At 33.6% G+C, this 17,389-nt stretch overlaps 1 protein-coding gene across 1 annotated transcript in view; it reads left to right on the top strand.

Annotated features, from left to right (window-relative positions):
- GRK4 (G protein-coupled receptor kinase 4) overlaps positions 1 to 17,389 on the top strand; it is a 136,545-nt gene that overhangs the window by 98,122 nt on the left and 21,034 nt on the right. Inside the window, exons 10-13 of the mRNA XM_051966494.1 lie at positions 6,438 to 6,475; positions 8,977 to 9,066; positions 11,220 to 11,428; positions 16,018 to 16,155. Coding sequence (XP_051822454.1) covers positions 6,438 to 6,475; positions 8,977 to 9,066; positions 11,220 to 11,428; positions 16,018 to 16,155 — 475 coding nt within the window. The remainder of the gene's footprint in view (positions 1 to 6,437; positions 6,476 to 8,976; positions 9,067 to 11,219; positions 11,429 to 16,017; positions 16,156 to 17,389) is intronic.

Raw genomic sequence — 17,389 nt, 5'->3', positions numbered from 1 at the left:
CATTTATTAAGCACCTTCTGTTTGCCAGACACTGTACTAAGTACTGGGAAGATAGAAAAAAATTTAAGACAGGTCCTTTCCTCAGGGAGCTCACAATCTAATGGGGGAAACAATATGCAGACAACTGTGTACAAATAATCTATATACAAGATAAATAGAAGTAATCAACAGAGCAAATTAACAGAATTTGGGAAAGCCTTCCTATAGAAAATGGCCTTTTAACTGGAACTTGAAAGAAGGAAGTCTGGAGACAAAAATGAGGAAAGGGAACATTCTAGACAGGGGAGAGGGCCAGTGATAATACCCAGAGCCAGGAGATGGTCGAGGAACAGCAAGAAAGCCAGCATTGCTAGCCTAAAGAAAATGTGGTTGTGAAGGATCTCAGCATTGGAGCTGTATAAAATATATGAAAACTGGATAAGAGAGTGTTATATTTTAAAGGTCTTTGACTGTCAGAGAATTTTGTTTTTGATCTTGGAGATGATAGGGAGTTAGAGGAATTTATTGGGTAGGTGCTTGAATGGTGGGACCTCCCCTCTAGGAAAATCTTTGTTGGGGGGAGTGGGAGAAACCCGTGTTAGGTAGACAAACTAGCAGAATATTGAAATAGTTCAGGCCTGCACTCAAGTGGTGGCTATATCGGAGGAGAGAAGGTGACAAATTGGAGATGTTGTAAGGATGACATTTAGGTTTCAGTCTTGAGGGGATTACATGCTAATGGGGGAGGACAACACTCAAAAATATTCTAAAATGTGCTGAGATAAAAGGAAAGTAGAGAAGGTACCCTCTCTTTGCATGATGGAAAAGCCGAAGCCTCAGCTCTACAAAAGTTAGCTGTGGTTGGCCCCAAGCCACTTCCTCAGTTCTGGGCTGGAACTAGCCACTTGGCGGAAGGAGCCAGCAACAGGAGCAGAAACATTTCTGAGCTGAAAAGGCAACTAGAATTGTGATAGAAAAGAAGTTAGGAGTAGAACCAGGTGTGAAATAAAATGGAAATAATGTTACAGTGCTGTGTAACTCTTAAAGCACTATATAAATACAAAGAGTTATTACAGAAATTAAGCTATTTTTAGCTTTAATATTTCAGCATAGAAATTCACTGGGTATATGTATATACACAAATTAAAATATGCATTTCAAAATATATAAAATATATTCCTATTCCCAACTGTTAAATCTAAAGCAGTAAGTTTTATAGCATGTTCAAAAGATAAACTTGACCCATGTTATACCAGAGTGTGTAAGCAGCTGAAAAGGATGAGAACAATTAACCATTTCTTGTTTTCATTTTGTAGAAATTTAATTTTGTAACTATTAGCTTATGATGGGAAAAGACAAGTTATTTCCTAAATTATACTGTCAGTAACTTAAATCAGCGTCTTTAATTGAATTAGTAAACTAGGGATTTCATAGCAGTGTCTTCTATGGAGATTGTCTCTTATCAATATTTGGACATCACTGTACTGAGTAACTCCAAAAATAGCAATTTCAGTTTTAAATAGCCTTAAGGTTTTTGTAGTTACATCAGGGACACAAAATAGCATACAAATCTATACCTTAGAGGAAAATTCTAAATATGAAAAGTCATATTTGCTATCTCAGAATTCAAAAACTTGAACATGTTTCCAGTAGCACTCTGAATTTTCAGATTTTAATGACCAAACATAAAAACTTATGTTTAGTTTCTGCCCTCCAATAAAGAGACCAGAAGATGTCCCAATCTTATTTTGTGAATTTCTTTTATTTATACCCTGGCTCATATAAATTAAACTTCAGCTACTTATTTGTGTTGACTTAAAAGAAAAAATTTCAAATATAATATTAAAAGGCTGATTAAAACTAATTGTTAAGAATACTTTGAATTGCTTCTGTTTCTTGTGTATTCTAAGACATAGTTGAAAGAAATTTTTTGATATTTCAAAGAAGACAAAAATTGGATAGTTCTAATCACCTACCCGTCACACTAACATCAGCTTTGCAAACTAATGTCACTTGGTCCTGTGATCTACTTAGATGTTTCAAAGAATACAGTTGTTTAAAATTGTATTCCGTTGTAAAAGGCATTAGTCACCAAAACTTATCCAAGTGAAACATATAATAAGGACGAATGAGGGTTCCACTTTGTGTATCCAAATGTATATGGATGTATAAGCCAAACTGAGTAAGACATCAAAGAACATAACTCTGCCAACCTACAGACTGCCCATTGGACCCATGATTGAATTGTTTGTCCCAAATTATCAGTACTAGAAGTAGGAGTAGAGATGGTTGTTTTATCTTTAAACAGTTTGTTTTAGCTGTTAATTCCAAACATGTAGTAGAAATAAAGCCATTGAACTACTTTGGTTTAACCCCTGCCATAACTGCTTTTTACTATTTTACCCAACTTCTTATTATAGATTGCAATCCATATCAAAAATTTGCAAAGTATATCTGTGGCGTGGTGAGAATAATTCCAGATTCTAAATTGTAGAATTTAATCCAAACCCCTCCTCTGCCTTGTCCAACCTTTGTGGCTTGGGCAAGTCCTTGAACTCCTCCAGAGTTCAATCTCTTCCTCCTCTCTCCTCCCCCCCCCAAAAAAAAAAAAAAAAAAAAAGAATATTGAACTAACTGACTTCTGAAGGCCCTTTCAGCTTAAAATCTATAATCTTCTGATTATCAGTATCTAATACAATTAGATTAGGTTACCTCTGTAATCCCTGTGATGCTAATCAGTTAATATCTGTTAAATCAAGCAGTTTTTCCTTTGCTTTACTTTTTTAAAAATTGTTTTTATCTAGGACTTTAACAGGCTTATAACTGTGAAGAGCCCATTTTATTTGTGTGATTTTCCACAAATATTTGAAAACTTGATGGCATTGAGAAACTCAAGTAAATCTCATATAACTTTATTAACTATGAAAGATATTTGAATATCTGTTAATGGACTTGATCACTTTTGAAATATATCAAACTATGTCTTTTTTCAATAATATTTTTTTTGTTGCCATTTGTGGTTATTTGTCCTTCATTCTCAAAAAGGGCCATGACATCAGAAATGTGATGACATGACATGCAAGTGAATTGGATTTAAGTAAGAGAAAGCTATACAAGTCACCAGCCTCACTTTCTGGGTCCATTGGAAAGATAAAGATGACTGAAGATGGCCCCAAATATAGTGAGAGACCTTTACTTTTTAAGTTAAGCTTAGATCTTTTCTAGGTCTCAGTCTGACTGTGGCAATGCCCATTCTGTAATTAGGGCTAGGTAAGAAATTAGGCAAAGAATGGCCTCTTTTAAGTAGTCTTTCCCCTCTCTCTCCAAGAAAAAATCATTTTGGAAATAGAAGATTCTCAGTTCACTTTTGAGCCATCAGACCCCAATGACCTACTGGGGCTTGGGCTGGAACCTATTGTTAGCCAGTCAATGAAGATCTGAATAATTTGTGTTTAAAACATGGTCCTTAAGAAACAGATCTATCTTGTAAACTCCAAGATACCTTATGAGGTTTCAGCAATTAAAATTTACATTCCTTTGGGTAGAGCATTGGCAGGTAAGGGTATGATACCCCATATAAACAGAAGGAGAGGAAGCAGGAAGGAGTAAGCTGTGTGACCCAACTGGAACTGTCCAATTGGATCCCCACCAGGATAGCTACTACCACTTCTCATACATTGTTTGTCCTTTCTCAAAAAAAACTATAACATCAGGAAGGTGATGCCATGACTTGTTAAGTGAGTTGTATTTAAATTGAACTTAAGGGCTATGCAAAGTCACTAGCCTCACTCTCCTCTGGAGCCTTTTGGGTGCAATGGTAAGATACAGATAGGAAGAAAAGAAGAATAAGGCTGTAGAAGATTTTTGAAGGCTCAGGAAAGGATTGAGGGGGAACAACTTTTTACCTGAAAGAGTGGTAGTGTGTGGTGGGTTTTTTTTTTAATCTAAAAAATAGGTTGACTAATGAATAAGAATCTGTAACTATTATTAAATTCAAATCTGTTTGCTTCTTATTCTTCTTAAGCTCAACCTCCCCCCCCCAAAAAAAAAAGAAAGAAAGAATGGCATGAAGAGCCAAAAAGGGAAGTTGTTTGTTACATGTTCAAGTAAGGCAATTGTAATGTATAAGCTACTGGGATCATTAATTCACCAGGAGCCAAATATACCCGGGCTCAGCTTTTTTCTCTGGTGCTGAGAAAATTGTGTCTGCCTACATGTGTTTATACAAATATTTGTCAGTGTCAACAACCAAAAACTAAACAGTGAGATCCAAGAACCCCATGTGGATTTTGGATGATTCTTGCTAGGATTTGATTTCATAAAAATTAACAGATGTAAACTTGTGGCATAACTGTTTCCATCTGCCATCCTGTTTATAGGAAAGTTGCTCATTATGATAAGTCAGTAAAACTGCTGTAAAAATTGGTCAAAATGGTACAACAAGTCTAAATGATAAATTCTCATTGTCTTTCAGGAAGAACCTAATACTTGTGTGTGATGAAATGTAGTTTGTCATGAAAAAGTCTGATAGATTTTGTTTCAGATGATTGAAGAAAGCTATTTTATATTAATTTTTGCCATCTAACCCATAAATTAATATTCATTGAGTTTCTTATATTTAGTGAAAGAGTTGGATTGTAGAATGAAAAACAGATGACATCATCTTCACTGTGGAAAGAGCAGTGGGCTGTTGAGCAACAGAGACATCTGCAATGTAGTGGAAGTAGCTGGATTTGGGGTTGGCAGACCCGAGTTTCAATCTCATTTTTGTCCCTTCACTAACCATGTGGTCTTAGAAAAGTTTTTACTTCTCTGAACTTCATATCTCTCAGTACCTTTCAGGCATCTTGAAGTGTATGTCCAGTAGACATCTTAAACTCAACACGTCCAAAACTCATTATCTTTCCCCCAAACTTTCCCCAAATCCTAACTTCCCTGCAGCATCCACTCAGTCCCTCAGGCTTATACCTAGATGTCATCCTGGATTCCTCACTATTTCTCACCATCTCCACATTCAGTCTGTGGTCAAGGACTGTTTCTTGTAATAATTAAAAGAGGGGATTATTTCTTATTCTGTATATAACTTGAGATGTATATGTATATGTATATACACAATTTATCTTCCCCATTAGATTGCAATTTTCTTAAAGCAGAAATTCTCTTTTTACTTCTTTTTGTATGCTCTGCACTTAAAGCACTTTATTTGTAGTAAATGTTTTCTGACTGTCACCAATTCGTCATCTGTATACCTACCAAGATGGTTTTTCTAAAGCACTGATCTGATCATGTCACTCTGCTGCTCAATAAACTCCAGCTTGATGCTCTTTTTACCTTTAGGATCATATATACAAACTCCTCTGTTTGACAGTGAAAGATCCTTTCAGTCTGAAGCCAGACTACCTTTGTAGACTGATAACATATTAACTCTACCCTTCACTCACACCTTGGTTCTGCCCAGCTAGCCTTCTCACAACACTCTGGAGCCTTTACACACGCTAACTCACATGCTTGAGATGCACTCTCATTTTACCTTCTCTGAAAATGTTTTGTTTTCTTCAAAGCTCCATTTAAATTCTTTCTCCTATTATTTTGTATTTATAACTTTTGTATATAGTTTTATATACATGTCTCCATAATAACAACAACAATACTACTTAGCATTTTTAGAACCTTTTAAGGGCTTTACCAGTATCATTTCATTGGAATCTCACAACAATCTTGTGAGTTGATGGTATTGTCATTACCTTATCTTATAGATGAAGAAATGAGGATCAGAGAAGACAAATGATCTACACAATCAGAAAGCTAGATCTTGGCAGGTGTTACTTTAACCTAGTTTTTACCTCATGCTAAGCTTTTAGAGAAAAGATTTTCATTTTTATTTTTCAAACCCCAGCACCTAATACAGTATCTGGATTATAGTAAACTCATGTTTTTACTGTGTACAGTGTTCTCCTAGTTCCTGTTCACTTTATTCAGAATCAATTTATGTAAGTCTTTCCAGGCTTTTCTGATAACAGACTACTCGTGATTTCCTACAGAAAAATAATATTCCATTATATTCATGTATCATAACTTATTCAACCATTCCCCAGCTAATGGGATTTATCTAATATGAGACACCACATTTGAAGTCGAACATTTAACATCTCAAATCAGATGAAATCGTTTTGGGTAGCATTTGTTTCCTTAGGCTAAAAAAAAAAAATCACTTTTTTACCTTTTACGATATCATCTAGCTGACACTGTATGTTGTTTGTGATTGTCATCTTTGGTTTTTTACTCAATTTAGATTGTGAAAATTACAATATCAAAAAATTGTAAATTGCAGCTTCTTTTCTTTTTACTTGTACTTTTTTTTTTTTTTTTTGGTCTTATAGCCTTTGGAGTAAATATGATTATCAGTGTTTTGCAACTAGAGGTTATAATTTTGCTTTTGTTATTTCTTTGCTTTATAGAGATTTGAAGCCTGAAAACATTCTCCTGGATGATCGTGGTAAGTGATGACATGCCTTCAACTTTTAGCTTGATATAAATCAACATTTATTAACCAGATCTTATTCACATCTTTTTAGACATGTCTTAGGGAGGTAGAAGGTAAGCGAGAGAGGGCAACAAATTTAACATAAATAAATGTTAAATACTATCTTTACATGTATTTGGAAAAATAAAATACTATTAAGGGGGGACATTGTAGTGACCAATAACTACTCCAGCTTAATGGTGATGAAGCATACTCTAGAATGAGAATGGAATAGAGGTGTAGAATGAGCTGGACATTTTCAGACACCACTACTGACGGAATTTGTTTTATTTAACTGTGCTTGTGGCAAGGGAAAATTTTATTTTTTAGATGTACACTTATAGGGGGTATGGGAATTAGTTATATAGATAAAAAAAAATGAAATGTAAAAGAGATTAGAAAAAGCTCACAAGCAAGACAGTGTTAGTATTACTATCTTAAATTATTATATACTTTTTGAAAAGAAACAATCTATATTAGACATTCATGTGTTCATATACAAGCTTTTATTATTCTTTGCATATGAAAATGTGTATAATTAAAAAAAGTTGGGAGAAAGATAAAGACTAGATGTAACTTCTAATTAGAAAATAAAGTCTATCAAAATCCTTTTAGTTATTCAAAAACTAATCATACATACCCTCCTCATTCCATTAAGAAAAGGACAAAAAAGAGAAGAAAAGGGAAATAATTAAAGAGTATAACTGGAGAAGGGGAGAAATTTTAACTGTTGCTATACAATCACATAACTCTAAAGCCTCTTAATGTGCTATATCCTGTCTCCTCCTCTGTTCTCCACTCCCTAAAACAGACAAATATCTGTGCAGAGATGGGGTTGCTAAGGCTCTTCTCCCCACCCCCCAAGTTCTATTGCTCACATGTTGGCCTGGGTTCTTGAATATAGGGCATGGTTTATCAACTAGCACAGATAACTATTAGGGAGTATAGTCTCAGTGGAATGTGGACCTTCCTATACATTGGGTAGATAAGCCCAACCTGAGTGGAGAGTCTTTCATAGTTAACCTATGCAACCAGAGTACAGTGGAGACTTGAGGGAATGTCCTTCCTGAAACATGACATGCAGAACTGAACAAAAGCACTGACTTAGAAGACAGAAGATCTATTTAAAAATTCTCATTCTGGTGCTTACTGATTTTGTGATCTTGGACAAGACACCCAAAGCCACTAGCCCTTAGCTTTCTCAGCTATAAAGTAAGGAAGCTGGGCTAGATAAATACCTTGTCTCTAAGATCCCTTCCAGCCCTAAATTGATATGATCCTGTGATGTAGTGCTTATAGTTCAGATATCTGAGTAGGACAAAGTACAATGGATAGTCACCTTCTAATTCTTGGAAGTTAGCTCTCTCTTGATGCATTGTAAATTTTTCTCAGCTCTTTTGGTTGCCATGGTAGACTTTTGTCCACCAAAACCCCAGATCTTTCTAAAACCAATTTCTATCTGGCCTTGTCTTCCATATTTTGCATTTGTAGCTCAAATGAAAGACTTTTAGGACTGCAGTGGTATCTTATTAGATTCAGGCCAGTGTTGTAGCCTCTCGAGATCTTTTGTTTCCTGTTTCATGTTTTCTTAGCTATCTTTCCAAGCTGAGTATTATTTGCACACTTGATAAGCATTCCATCTCTTCCTTTGGGATCCTTCAGATCCCACCTCTGCTGAAGTACACAAGAAACTTTGGACAGTTCACTTCATTTTCTTTGTTAAAAATTTAACTTCCTTGTTTTACTTTCTATGGGAAATTAGCAAATTTATTTCCTTTCATTTTGGCTACAGTATATAGAAAGGTTTACATAAGGATTGAGAATCCATTCTTTTTGATAAGTTAAACTATCAATTAGGAAAACTACAGAAGAATTTAAAATTTGACAGAAAGTTTCAAAATGCTAATTAGCAACTGACAATAAGGAAGATATATCTTATTCCAGCTTCATATATTAGTCACTGGTATAGTCCTAACCATATATAATAGAAAGAAATAAAATACCATTCCAAATTTTATTTTTACTTTTCCATCAAAAAATAATTCTTTGTTATAATTACTTTCATGTTTCTGTATTGTATGTAAGCAACTTGTACTTATTTACCAAAGGGGTTAATTTATCAACTTTATTGCCAGCAAGCTGAGATCTTTTTTTTTTTTTTTTAACTCCCTTGTAACCTGTTCATCTTCTGATAGTGAATAAATAAACATTGTATTTAGGTTTCTTGAATGTTTGTGTATCTGGGTCATGATGGATCAATGATCAGGCATCATTTCATTTCTTGTTAGTGATGAAAATAAATTGGTGATATTTTTGGTAAATGTCAACATATGTAATATGAATTTTAAACATAAATGTTTCAGAATGAGTCATTTTCAACATTTTTAAGACAAAATTTTGATTCATGCTTATTACTTTCTTTGCTGATGTTTTGAATTCATTTGCTTTTACTTTTTTATTTTAAACATAAATAGGACATATCCGAATCTCAGATCTTGGGCTAGCTATGCAGATCCCAGAAGGAGAAACAATCCGAGGAAGAGTTGGAACAGTTGGCTACATGGGTATGTGAGATGTATATAATTCTTTAAATTGCCTTCACATCCATTCTGTGTAAACAAAGATTTTTTTGATATCCCTAAAGCTCAATACAGTGCCTAACACATAGTAAAATGCTAGTTGATTGACTGATTAGCAGAATTGGGAAAGGTTCAACAAACAGCATGTGCAAGGCTTTTCTAACATTGATATCATCTTCATCATCATTTCTCCTCATTGTGTAGTGGGGAATAGTGTCAGGGCAAGTCTAAGAGTCCTGGAAATAGTATTGCCACATTAATCACCAGCCTTGCTTCCTGCCCTCATAGCCATCCTTGAGGGGATGTGAAGAAAGGACCCTGCTGTTATCCATTAACATCACCTGCTGATAATTGCCACTAACAGGCAAGGCTCTACCTTTTCAGGGACCCTTGGTGTTCGGGACCACAACTGTGTAGTTGGGTTTAGTCTGGGTACCTCATTTTAACAATCAGTAAGCATTTATTAATCACTTACTATTTGGTAATTAATGACAGGAACACAAATACCAACAGAAAGAAAGCTTTCTTTGCTCTCAAGGAGCTTATATTTAAAAAGGAGAAGGAATACATAAAAGAAAGTTGAAGGTAAAAGGAGAGTAAGCCATTTGGGGAGATGGGAGAAGAAATCCAGAGAATTAGGAGAAGGAATGAAGGCTGGCTTCCAGAACCTCCATTTCTAGGATGATCTCAAAACCAACTGTGCCTCTCTATTCTTGGAAACTATATTTTCTCTTAATGTAACCCAACGGCATCTTAGATTTTGTGGGGGGGTTTTGTTTTTTGTTTTTTTTGGTTATCCCTTCACAAAGCTGAAAGATTTAGCTTACATCTACTAGTAATCTGTTTTTCAGAACAACTCTTATCTAGCCAATGTCTCCCCAGCTTATATTTGTGAAGTTGATTTTTTATTAGTGTTTACATGTATCTCTATTTAATGTCATCTTATGAAAGTGAGCTTTTTTGGATCCTGAATCTGTAATCCATTATGTTAACAATCTCCTACAACGTGATATCATTTTTTGATGAGCTTGCTATCTGTGCTTCTTTCCAAGTAGTTGATAAAAATGTTAAAATAATTCTTGCCAGTATATATAACCCCATCAGCATTGAATCATTTGCAGCCCCTTTTTGAATCCAGCTAGTTCTGAATCATCTCACTGTACTCTCATTTATTCCCCATCTTCACTTTCTGCAAAAGAATAAGATAAGATTTTTTTTCCCCAGAGGATTTCTTAAATTTAGGTGAACTATATTCCTCCCTCATTGTATAGGATTTACTGTTTTGAATCCTCACACATAAGAAATGAATACATTTACAATGTAGAAGTCATCAAAAAGGAAAAAATATCTTATGTTCATATTAGGTACATGTTAGATGATTAGATAAGCTTTACTTCTCTAGTTGTCTTTGCATAAAATTTGATTGTCATGAAGCCCCATGAATGAAGGCCAGAAGGCCCACTCTTATCAGAAGAATACTGTTTGCATTCTATTGTTGTTTCTATTGCCTATCAATAGTTTTGATTGGTCTAGATGGTGGTAAGCAAGTTGATAAATCATTTACCAAGCATTTATGAAGCACTGGAGAGCCCAGCACTATGCTAGGTCTAGAAAAACAAGTCATATTAAAGAATCAGAATCAGAGAAATACATACATACATACATAATCCTACATTTTGCCTAGGAACATCCTAGTATCAGATGTTTAATGTAGTAATTCCAGATTGGTTTTGTGTTCTTTGAATATTAGAAATATAAACTTCTATTATTTTATTTGAAATTTCTCAAATAACATTCCATAATGTTTCATTGTGGTATGGAGGTGTAATCTTTGGTGCATGGGGGCATTCCAGTGAATCGTAAGCTTTGGCATGTTTATCTTACTAATCTGGAAAGTTTTCAAGAACAATTCTAGTGATACACTATATGGATGTCAAAGTCTAGAGGGACTTGTTCAGGTTAGCTGTGATGAATTTGTAATCCATTAGAACTCTCCAAGACCATCTACCAAATTTGTTTTTGGTGGAAAGAATTCTTACAAAGAAAACATAAATCCTTTTAAGTATTAAAGTATTTTTAATTATGTATAAGATAATCTTAACTATGTGTCGTTTTTATTATTTTTTCTACCTCTGTAGCTCCAGAAGTTATCAATAATGAAAATTATACATTTAGTCCTGATTGGTGGGGACTTGGCTGTCTAATTTATGAAATGATTCAGGGACAGTCACCATTCAGGAAACGCAAAGAAAAAGTCAAACGTGAAGAAGTAGATCGAAGAGTAAAGGAAGATCAAGAAGAGTACTCAGAGAAGTTTTCTGAAGAGGCACAGTCTATCTGCAGGATGGTGGGTGAAGATATATAGAGGTTTGGAAAATAAATTTCTAACACGTTTTAAAGAATTGTAATTATAGTAGTTTTTTTAAAAATTCAGTTTTATTTTTTTCAGTTCCAAATTCTCTCCCCCTTCCCTTTCTCCAGTCATTGAGAAAGCAAAGGAGAAAAGCCTTTTACAAATATATGTGTGTACATGTATATATACACACACATACACAATATATATACCTAGAGAGATAGTCATTCACAGCAATTCCAGTATTATCCATGTCCAAAAAAAGAAGAAAAGAAAATATGCTTCAACCTATACTTCTCTATATGAAGATAGATCACATATTTCATTATGAGTCCTTTGAAATTGTAGTGGTCATTGTATTGATTAAGTTTCTAAGTTTTTCAGAGTTAATTATCCTTAGAATTTTGTCATTTTTGTATAAACTGCATTCATGCTTGTCCTAGCTTCACTCTGCATCAGATTATACAAGTCTTTCAAGGTATTTCTGGAATTGTACTCTTAATTCTCACAGCCCAAGTTTTCCGTCACATTTATTTTCAGCCATTCTCTTGATGGCATTGTCTCTGTTTCCAGTTTTTTGCCACATAAAAAAAGCTGCTATAAATGTTTTTGTACAAATGAGTCCTTTTTTTCTTTCTTTGATCTTTTGGAGTATCGATCTAAAACTGATATTGCTGGGCCAGAGAATATGCATAGTTTAATAATTTTTTGGCCATAATTCCAAATTGCCCTCCCAAATGATTGGATTAGTTCCAACAAAAGTGCATTAAAGAGTCTGTTTTTCCACCACTTTTTTAGTATTTGTCATTTCCTTTTTTTAATCAACTTAGCCAATTCCATGGGTATGAAGTGGTACTTCAGAGTTATTTTAATGTACATATTTCTAATTATTAGTGATTTAGAGCAATTTTTAAAAATTTAACTATTGGTAACTTGGATTTCTTCCTCTAAAAATTGTCTGTTTTTATGCTTTGCCATCTATCAATTAGAAAATGGCCCTTATTCTTACAAATTGGACTCAGTCAAATATATCCTTTATATCTTAAAAATGAGACCTTCATCAAAGAAACTTTCTACAAAGACTCCCCCCATCCCAGTTTCCTTTTTTCCCTCTAATTTTTACTGAATTGGTCTTGTTTGTATAGAAACTTTTTCATTTTATGCATTTGAAGTTACCCATTTTACCTCCTATGAACCTTTTTTATCCTTCATTTGGTCAACTCTTCTCTGTTCATAGAGGCAACATTTTTTCTCTTTTAATTTGCTTATTATGTCATCCTTTATATCTAAATCATGTATCCATTTGGAACTTATCTTGGTATACAATGTGTGATATTGTTCTATCCCTAGTTTCTGCCTGACCATTTTCTAGTTTTCCCACCTGCTTTTGTCAAATAATAAGTTTTTGCCCAGCAGCTGAGTTCTTTGAGTTTACCAAAATTAAGTACTGTGCTCATTTGTTTCTGTATAATGTATGCCTCATTTCTTCCAATGATAAACTTCTCTCTTTCTTACTCAGTACCAATTTTGTTTTTTTACAATTATAATTTTATAGTATAGTTTGAGATCAGATGCTACTAGATCTCCTTTTTCCTAATTTTTTTATTGATTTCTTTAACATTTTGACTTTTGGTTCCCTCAGATGAATTTTGTCATTTTTTTTCTAGTTCTATAAAGTATAATTCTATGGTGATTTAATTGGTATGGAACTGAATAAGTAAATTAATTTAGTTTTGCTATTTTTATTATATTGGCAAAGCCTACCCATGAGCCATTAATATTTCCACAGTTATTAAGATTTGCCTTTATTTGTGTAAATATTACTTTATAATTGTGTTTATAAAATTTTCAGATATTTTAGCTATCTGTAGATATTTTAAATGTAATTTCTCTTTCTATCTCTTCCTGCTATGTTTTGTTGATAATATACAGAAATGCAGCTAATTTGTGTGTGTGTTTATTTTATATCCTGCAATTTTGCTGAAGTTGCTAATTATAATTATTTTTAGTAGACTCTTAGATATTAAATAAACTATCATATCACCTGGAGAAAATTAGAGTTTTGCTTCTCTCTGTACTTTTCCCTGTAATTTCTTTTCCTTGTTTTATTGCTCTATACATTTCTAATTCAGTATTGAATAGTAAGAATAATAATGAGAGTTATTGCTTCATTCTTGATCTTACTAGAAAGGCTTCCAGTATGTCCATTCCTTGTCTTTGGGTTTTAGGTAGCTAATACTTATTATATATAGTAATTTTCATTAGCACATATATTCAGGCTAAATATAGCTGATCAATACTTGCTGTGGGTGGGGCTCCACAATTAAGTACTAAAAATATATATTTTTTGAGTACAGTTCACCTTTTAAAGGAAAGGCCAAGTGTCAAAAACCATCTTCAAAATCAGTAATATGACTAGAGTCTGAGTAAAAAGAGTCAAATGAAGAGGTTTAACTAAAGGATTTCTAATATCCCTTCCTATTGTAGTGTTCTAGGTTTCTTTGACTTTCCCAAGATAATATAAAATTCAAATCTAGATCTTCTTACTTTTTCCATTGCTTTTCAGTAATATTATAAAATATAAGCAAAAGTTGACTTTATCACAGTAAACAGAGCTGGAGGGAATCTCAGAGGTTATAAGGTCTCTCATATAGAAAGCTAGGGCTGAAGTAAGATCAGTTAATTGCCCCAGGTAATTGGTAGAAATAGAACATGAAGCCCAACTTTCATGATACTTCTACCAGGACTCTTCTCAATATAGCATATACTACTTAGCTCAGATTTCAAAAGACTTGTAAAATTAAAAGGAGCAATGCAATTATAATCCTATAGGCAAATGTTTTTTAAAAGAAAATAAATTTATTTTTTACAAATATTTATTCTCTCTCCCTTTTCCTGCCCCTCCCATATTGAACAATTTTTTAAAAAGAAAGAGCAAGTCCTCAACAAATATATACAGTCTTGCAAAACAAATTTCCACATTAATCATGTCGAAATATGTTTGTGTGTCATTTTGCATTCTTAAATCCATCATCCATTCATCATTTCTGGTAAGAGGTAGATAGTATATTTCATCATCCATATTCAGGTTTCATGATTTATCAGTGTCCTAAAGTCTTTCAAAGGCATTTAGCTGTCTGTTATAGTATAAATTGTTAATCTTTTTCTGCCTACTTCTGCATTATTTCTTAGAGATCTTCCTAGTTTCTTCTGAAGTTGTCCATTTCTGATCCCTTATGGTGTAATAATCTTGCACTACATTCATGTACCAGCATTTGTTTAGCCATTTCCTCATTATAAATTTTGAACAGTTTTGATTACTTCCTGTAGAAATAATATAATTTATACGAAATTAAATTAAACATTTAACAGAGACTGGAAATACTATGATTTTTCTGTCTACATTTTATTTACTGGATTCCCTTAGAATACTCAAGTAATAATAAATGAAATTAGTACATTACTTGCTCTTTGCCCTATCCTCTACCACAAAGTAGACCAGGCATTGCCTGTGTAACTTAGTTTTGAGGACCTTCATTCTAAAGGATCTAAACACCCAGTCCAAGTTCAAGGTATCATTTTTCAGACTACATGCAGACTTGTAGATATGACACTCCAAAGGCACAATCCAAATACAAGATCAGAGTTTCATCAAACAAAGATCAAAAGAGAAAGAAGCACTTTTGAGATTAAGAAATAAAAATTACCTAAAATCAGGGCAAAAAATTCAAGATCATTTTTAGGCAGAACGAACTAGAAAAGAAACAAGCAAAAGCTTATATTAGGAAAAGTAGTAGGTCACATATAATAGTGAAACTAGTCAAGAGGATGTTGGCTCAGCTTGATACAAGGCTAATTCTGCCCAGGTTCTAGTGGGTTTCTCAAGGATTTCTCAGAGCAATGGAGATATTATAGAAGTATGTAAATTATTGCTTATGTTTATATATTCATCTCCTTATAGAAACTTGAGTTTGCCTAGTACATCTTTCTAGTGGGAAATCCAAATAAACTCTGGGTCCATTCCTGAAAAGAGGTTAATTTTTCCATCCCTCTAAAAGGGTCAAAACTTTGTCCCAAAATCTCTATCCATGATGTTGATTATTATACAAAGATGTAGGCAGCTCCCATGGTTTGTTTTGTTTTGTTTTGTTTTTGCATTAATCAATACACAGGCCAACACAGATTTCAAAGGGATACATTCAGGATATTAATAATGTGAGTAAGCACTTGGTACTTTTAATTAGAGGGATATTCATATTTTCATGATTTATTTGCCAATTATATCTCAGAAGTACTTAACAGGTATTTCTCTTCCTTGTTATAAGCATTTCTGACATACTTTAGCATTGTTACTTAAATAGCAAATCCTTACTTTATAGATAATGCTTTAGCAGCTTCCAGCTAAAAATATCACAAATTCCAAATTAGTAGAGTTTGAACTAATAATGTTTGGTATCCTTTGAAATTTTCCTCTTCTTTTTGTAAAGGTACTTCATTTATATTTTAGAGGAGTTTTCTAACATAAAATACTTTTCATTTTAGCCTAAAGAATTCAATTGATCCCCTTATTCTCTTTTATGCAGTTACTTGAGAAGGATCCAAGAAAACGATTAGGCTGCAAAGGAGAAGGAGCAGCTGGTGTGAAGCTGCATCCTATTTTCAAGGACATTAACTTCAAAAGGCTGGAAGCAAACATGTTAGATCCCCCTTTCTCCCCTGATGTAAGTATAAACCTTGCTCAGAACCACCATTCATCCAGGAACATAAACACCACAGTACATTGGAAATAGACCCTCTCCCCATTTGTAGACTGCTCCCCTAAAATGAGATCTTTCCAATGGGAAAAAAATATATATTGAAAAATGCCTGCCCAGAATTTATTGTGTGTGTGTGTGTGTGTGTGTGTATTTTATTTATATATATATATATATATTTACTTTTTAAAGTTTTACCTTTTTTTTATTAATTCAAATAAATTTGCTTTATCCTTATCATCACTGCTTTTTGTTTTTCTCACTGTTGTTATTACTTTTCTCCTGAGCTAGAAACATATGGATTCATGTCCTTACCTGTGTGACTCTGGGCAATTCTTTCAGGCTTAAGTTGTGATGACCTGATGGAGAGGCAAGGGGATGGTTCCTTACCTGCAAGTTCCCTAAGCTGAACTAATCCCTATCCTTATTAATAAAAATAATAATAGCTAGCATTTATATAGCACTTTAAAATTTATAAAGCACTTAGATTCATTATTACTGTGATAGAATTTACTCCTTTTTAACAGTAGAACCACATGCATCAGTTGAAATGAAAAAAATTTTTAGACATTTTAAACTAGATAAAGTTAGCTATTTCTATGTCATACTTCATGACTTTTCTATATCTTTGTTATCAATGTTTCTTAGCTTTCTAAAGACTTCTCATATAACAAAAGATATAAAGCATGTTATTCTACCTCTAAAGACCAGATGCATCAGTGACACAGGTTGGTCCTTTTAGGTATTCCTAAATTCTGGTTCTTTTATAGAGATTAAGTTTTTTCAATTATTTTCCATGATAATATAAGGGCTTCTGAAATGGTTAAATGCTTACTATCACGATTTCCCTTGAAGAGGAAAAATTATTTTCACATTAAATCCACCCCCCCAAAAAAGTTCCAAAAATGATATCAACCAAGTCATTGTCATTATAGAGAGAACTGCAGGAGTCTGAGGCCTGAAGTTCATACACCATCTGAGCTACATTATTACAGATGTAACCTCAAACAAGTCTCTGGTCCTTAATTTCCTCATTTATGAATTAAGGAGATTGAACTCTAAGAATCTCTAAGATCCCTTCCAACTCTAAATCTGTAACTTCTGAATAGATGTACCACCTTTCCAAGTGACGTATTTGAAGAGGACAATACTCATATTGGTATGACAAATAAGGCAGGGCAATTGAGCTAAGAAGGCAGCA

This window comes from Antechinus flavipes, chromosome 6 (genome assembly GCF_016432865.1).
Source record: "Antechinus flavipes isolate AdamAnt ecotype Samford, QLD, Australia chromosome 6, AdamAnt_v2, whole genome shotgun sequence".
Lineage (NCBI taxonomy): Eukaryota > Metazoa > Chordata > Mammalia > Dasyuromorphia > Dasyuridae > Antechinus > Antechinus flavipes.
The sequence above is the reverse complement of the archived record's forward strand: the minus strand, read 5'-3'. Positions and strand labels throughout refer to the sequence as shown.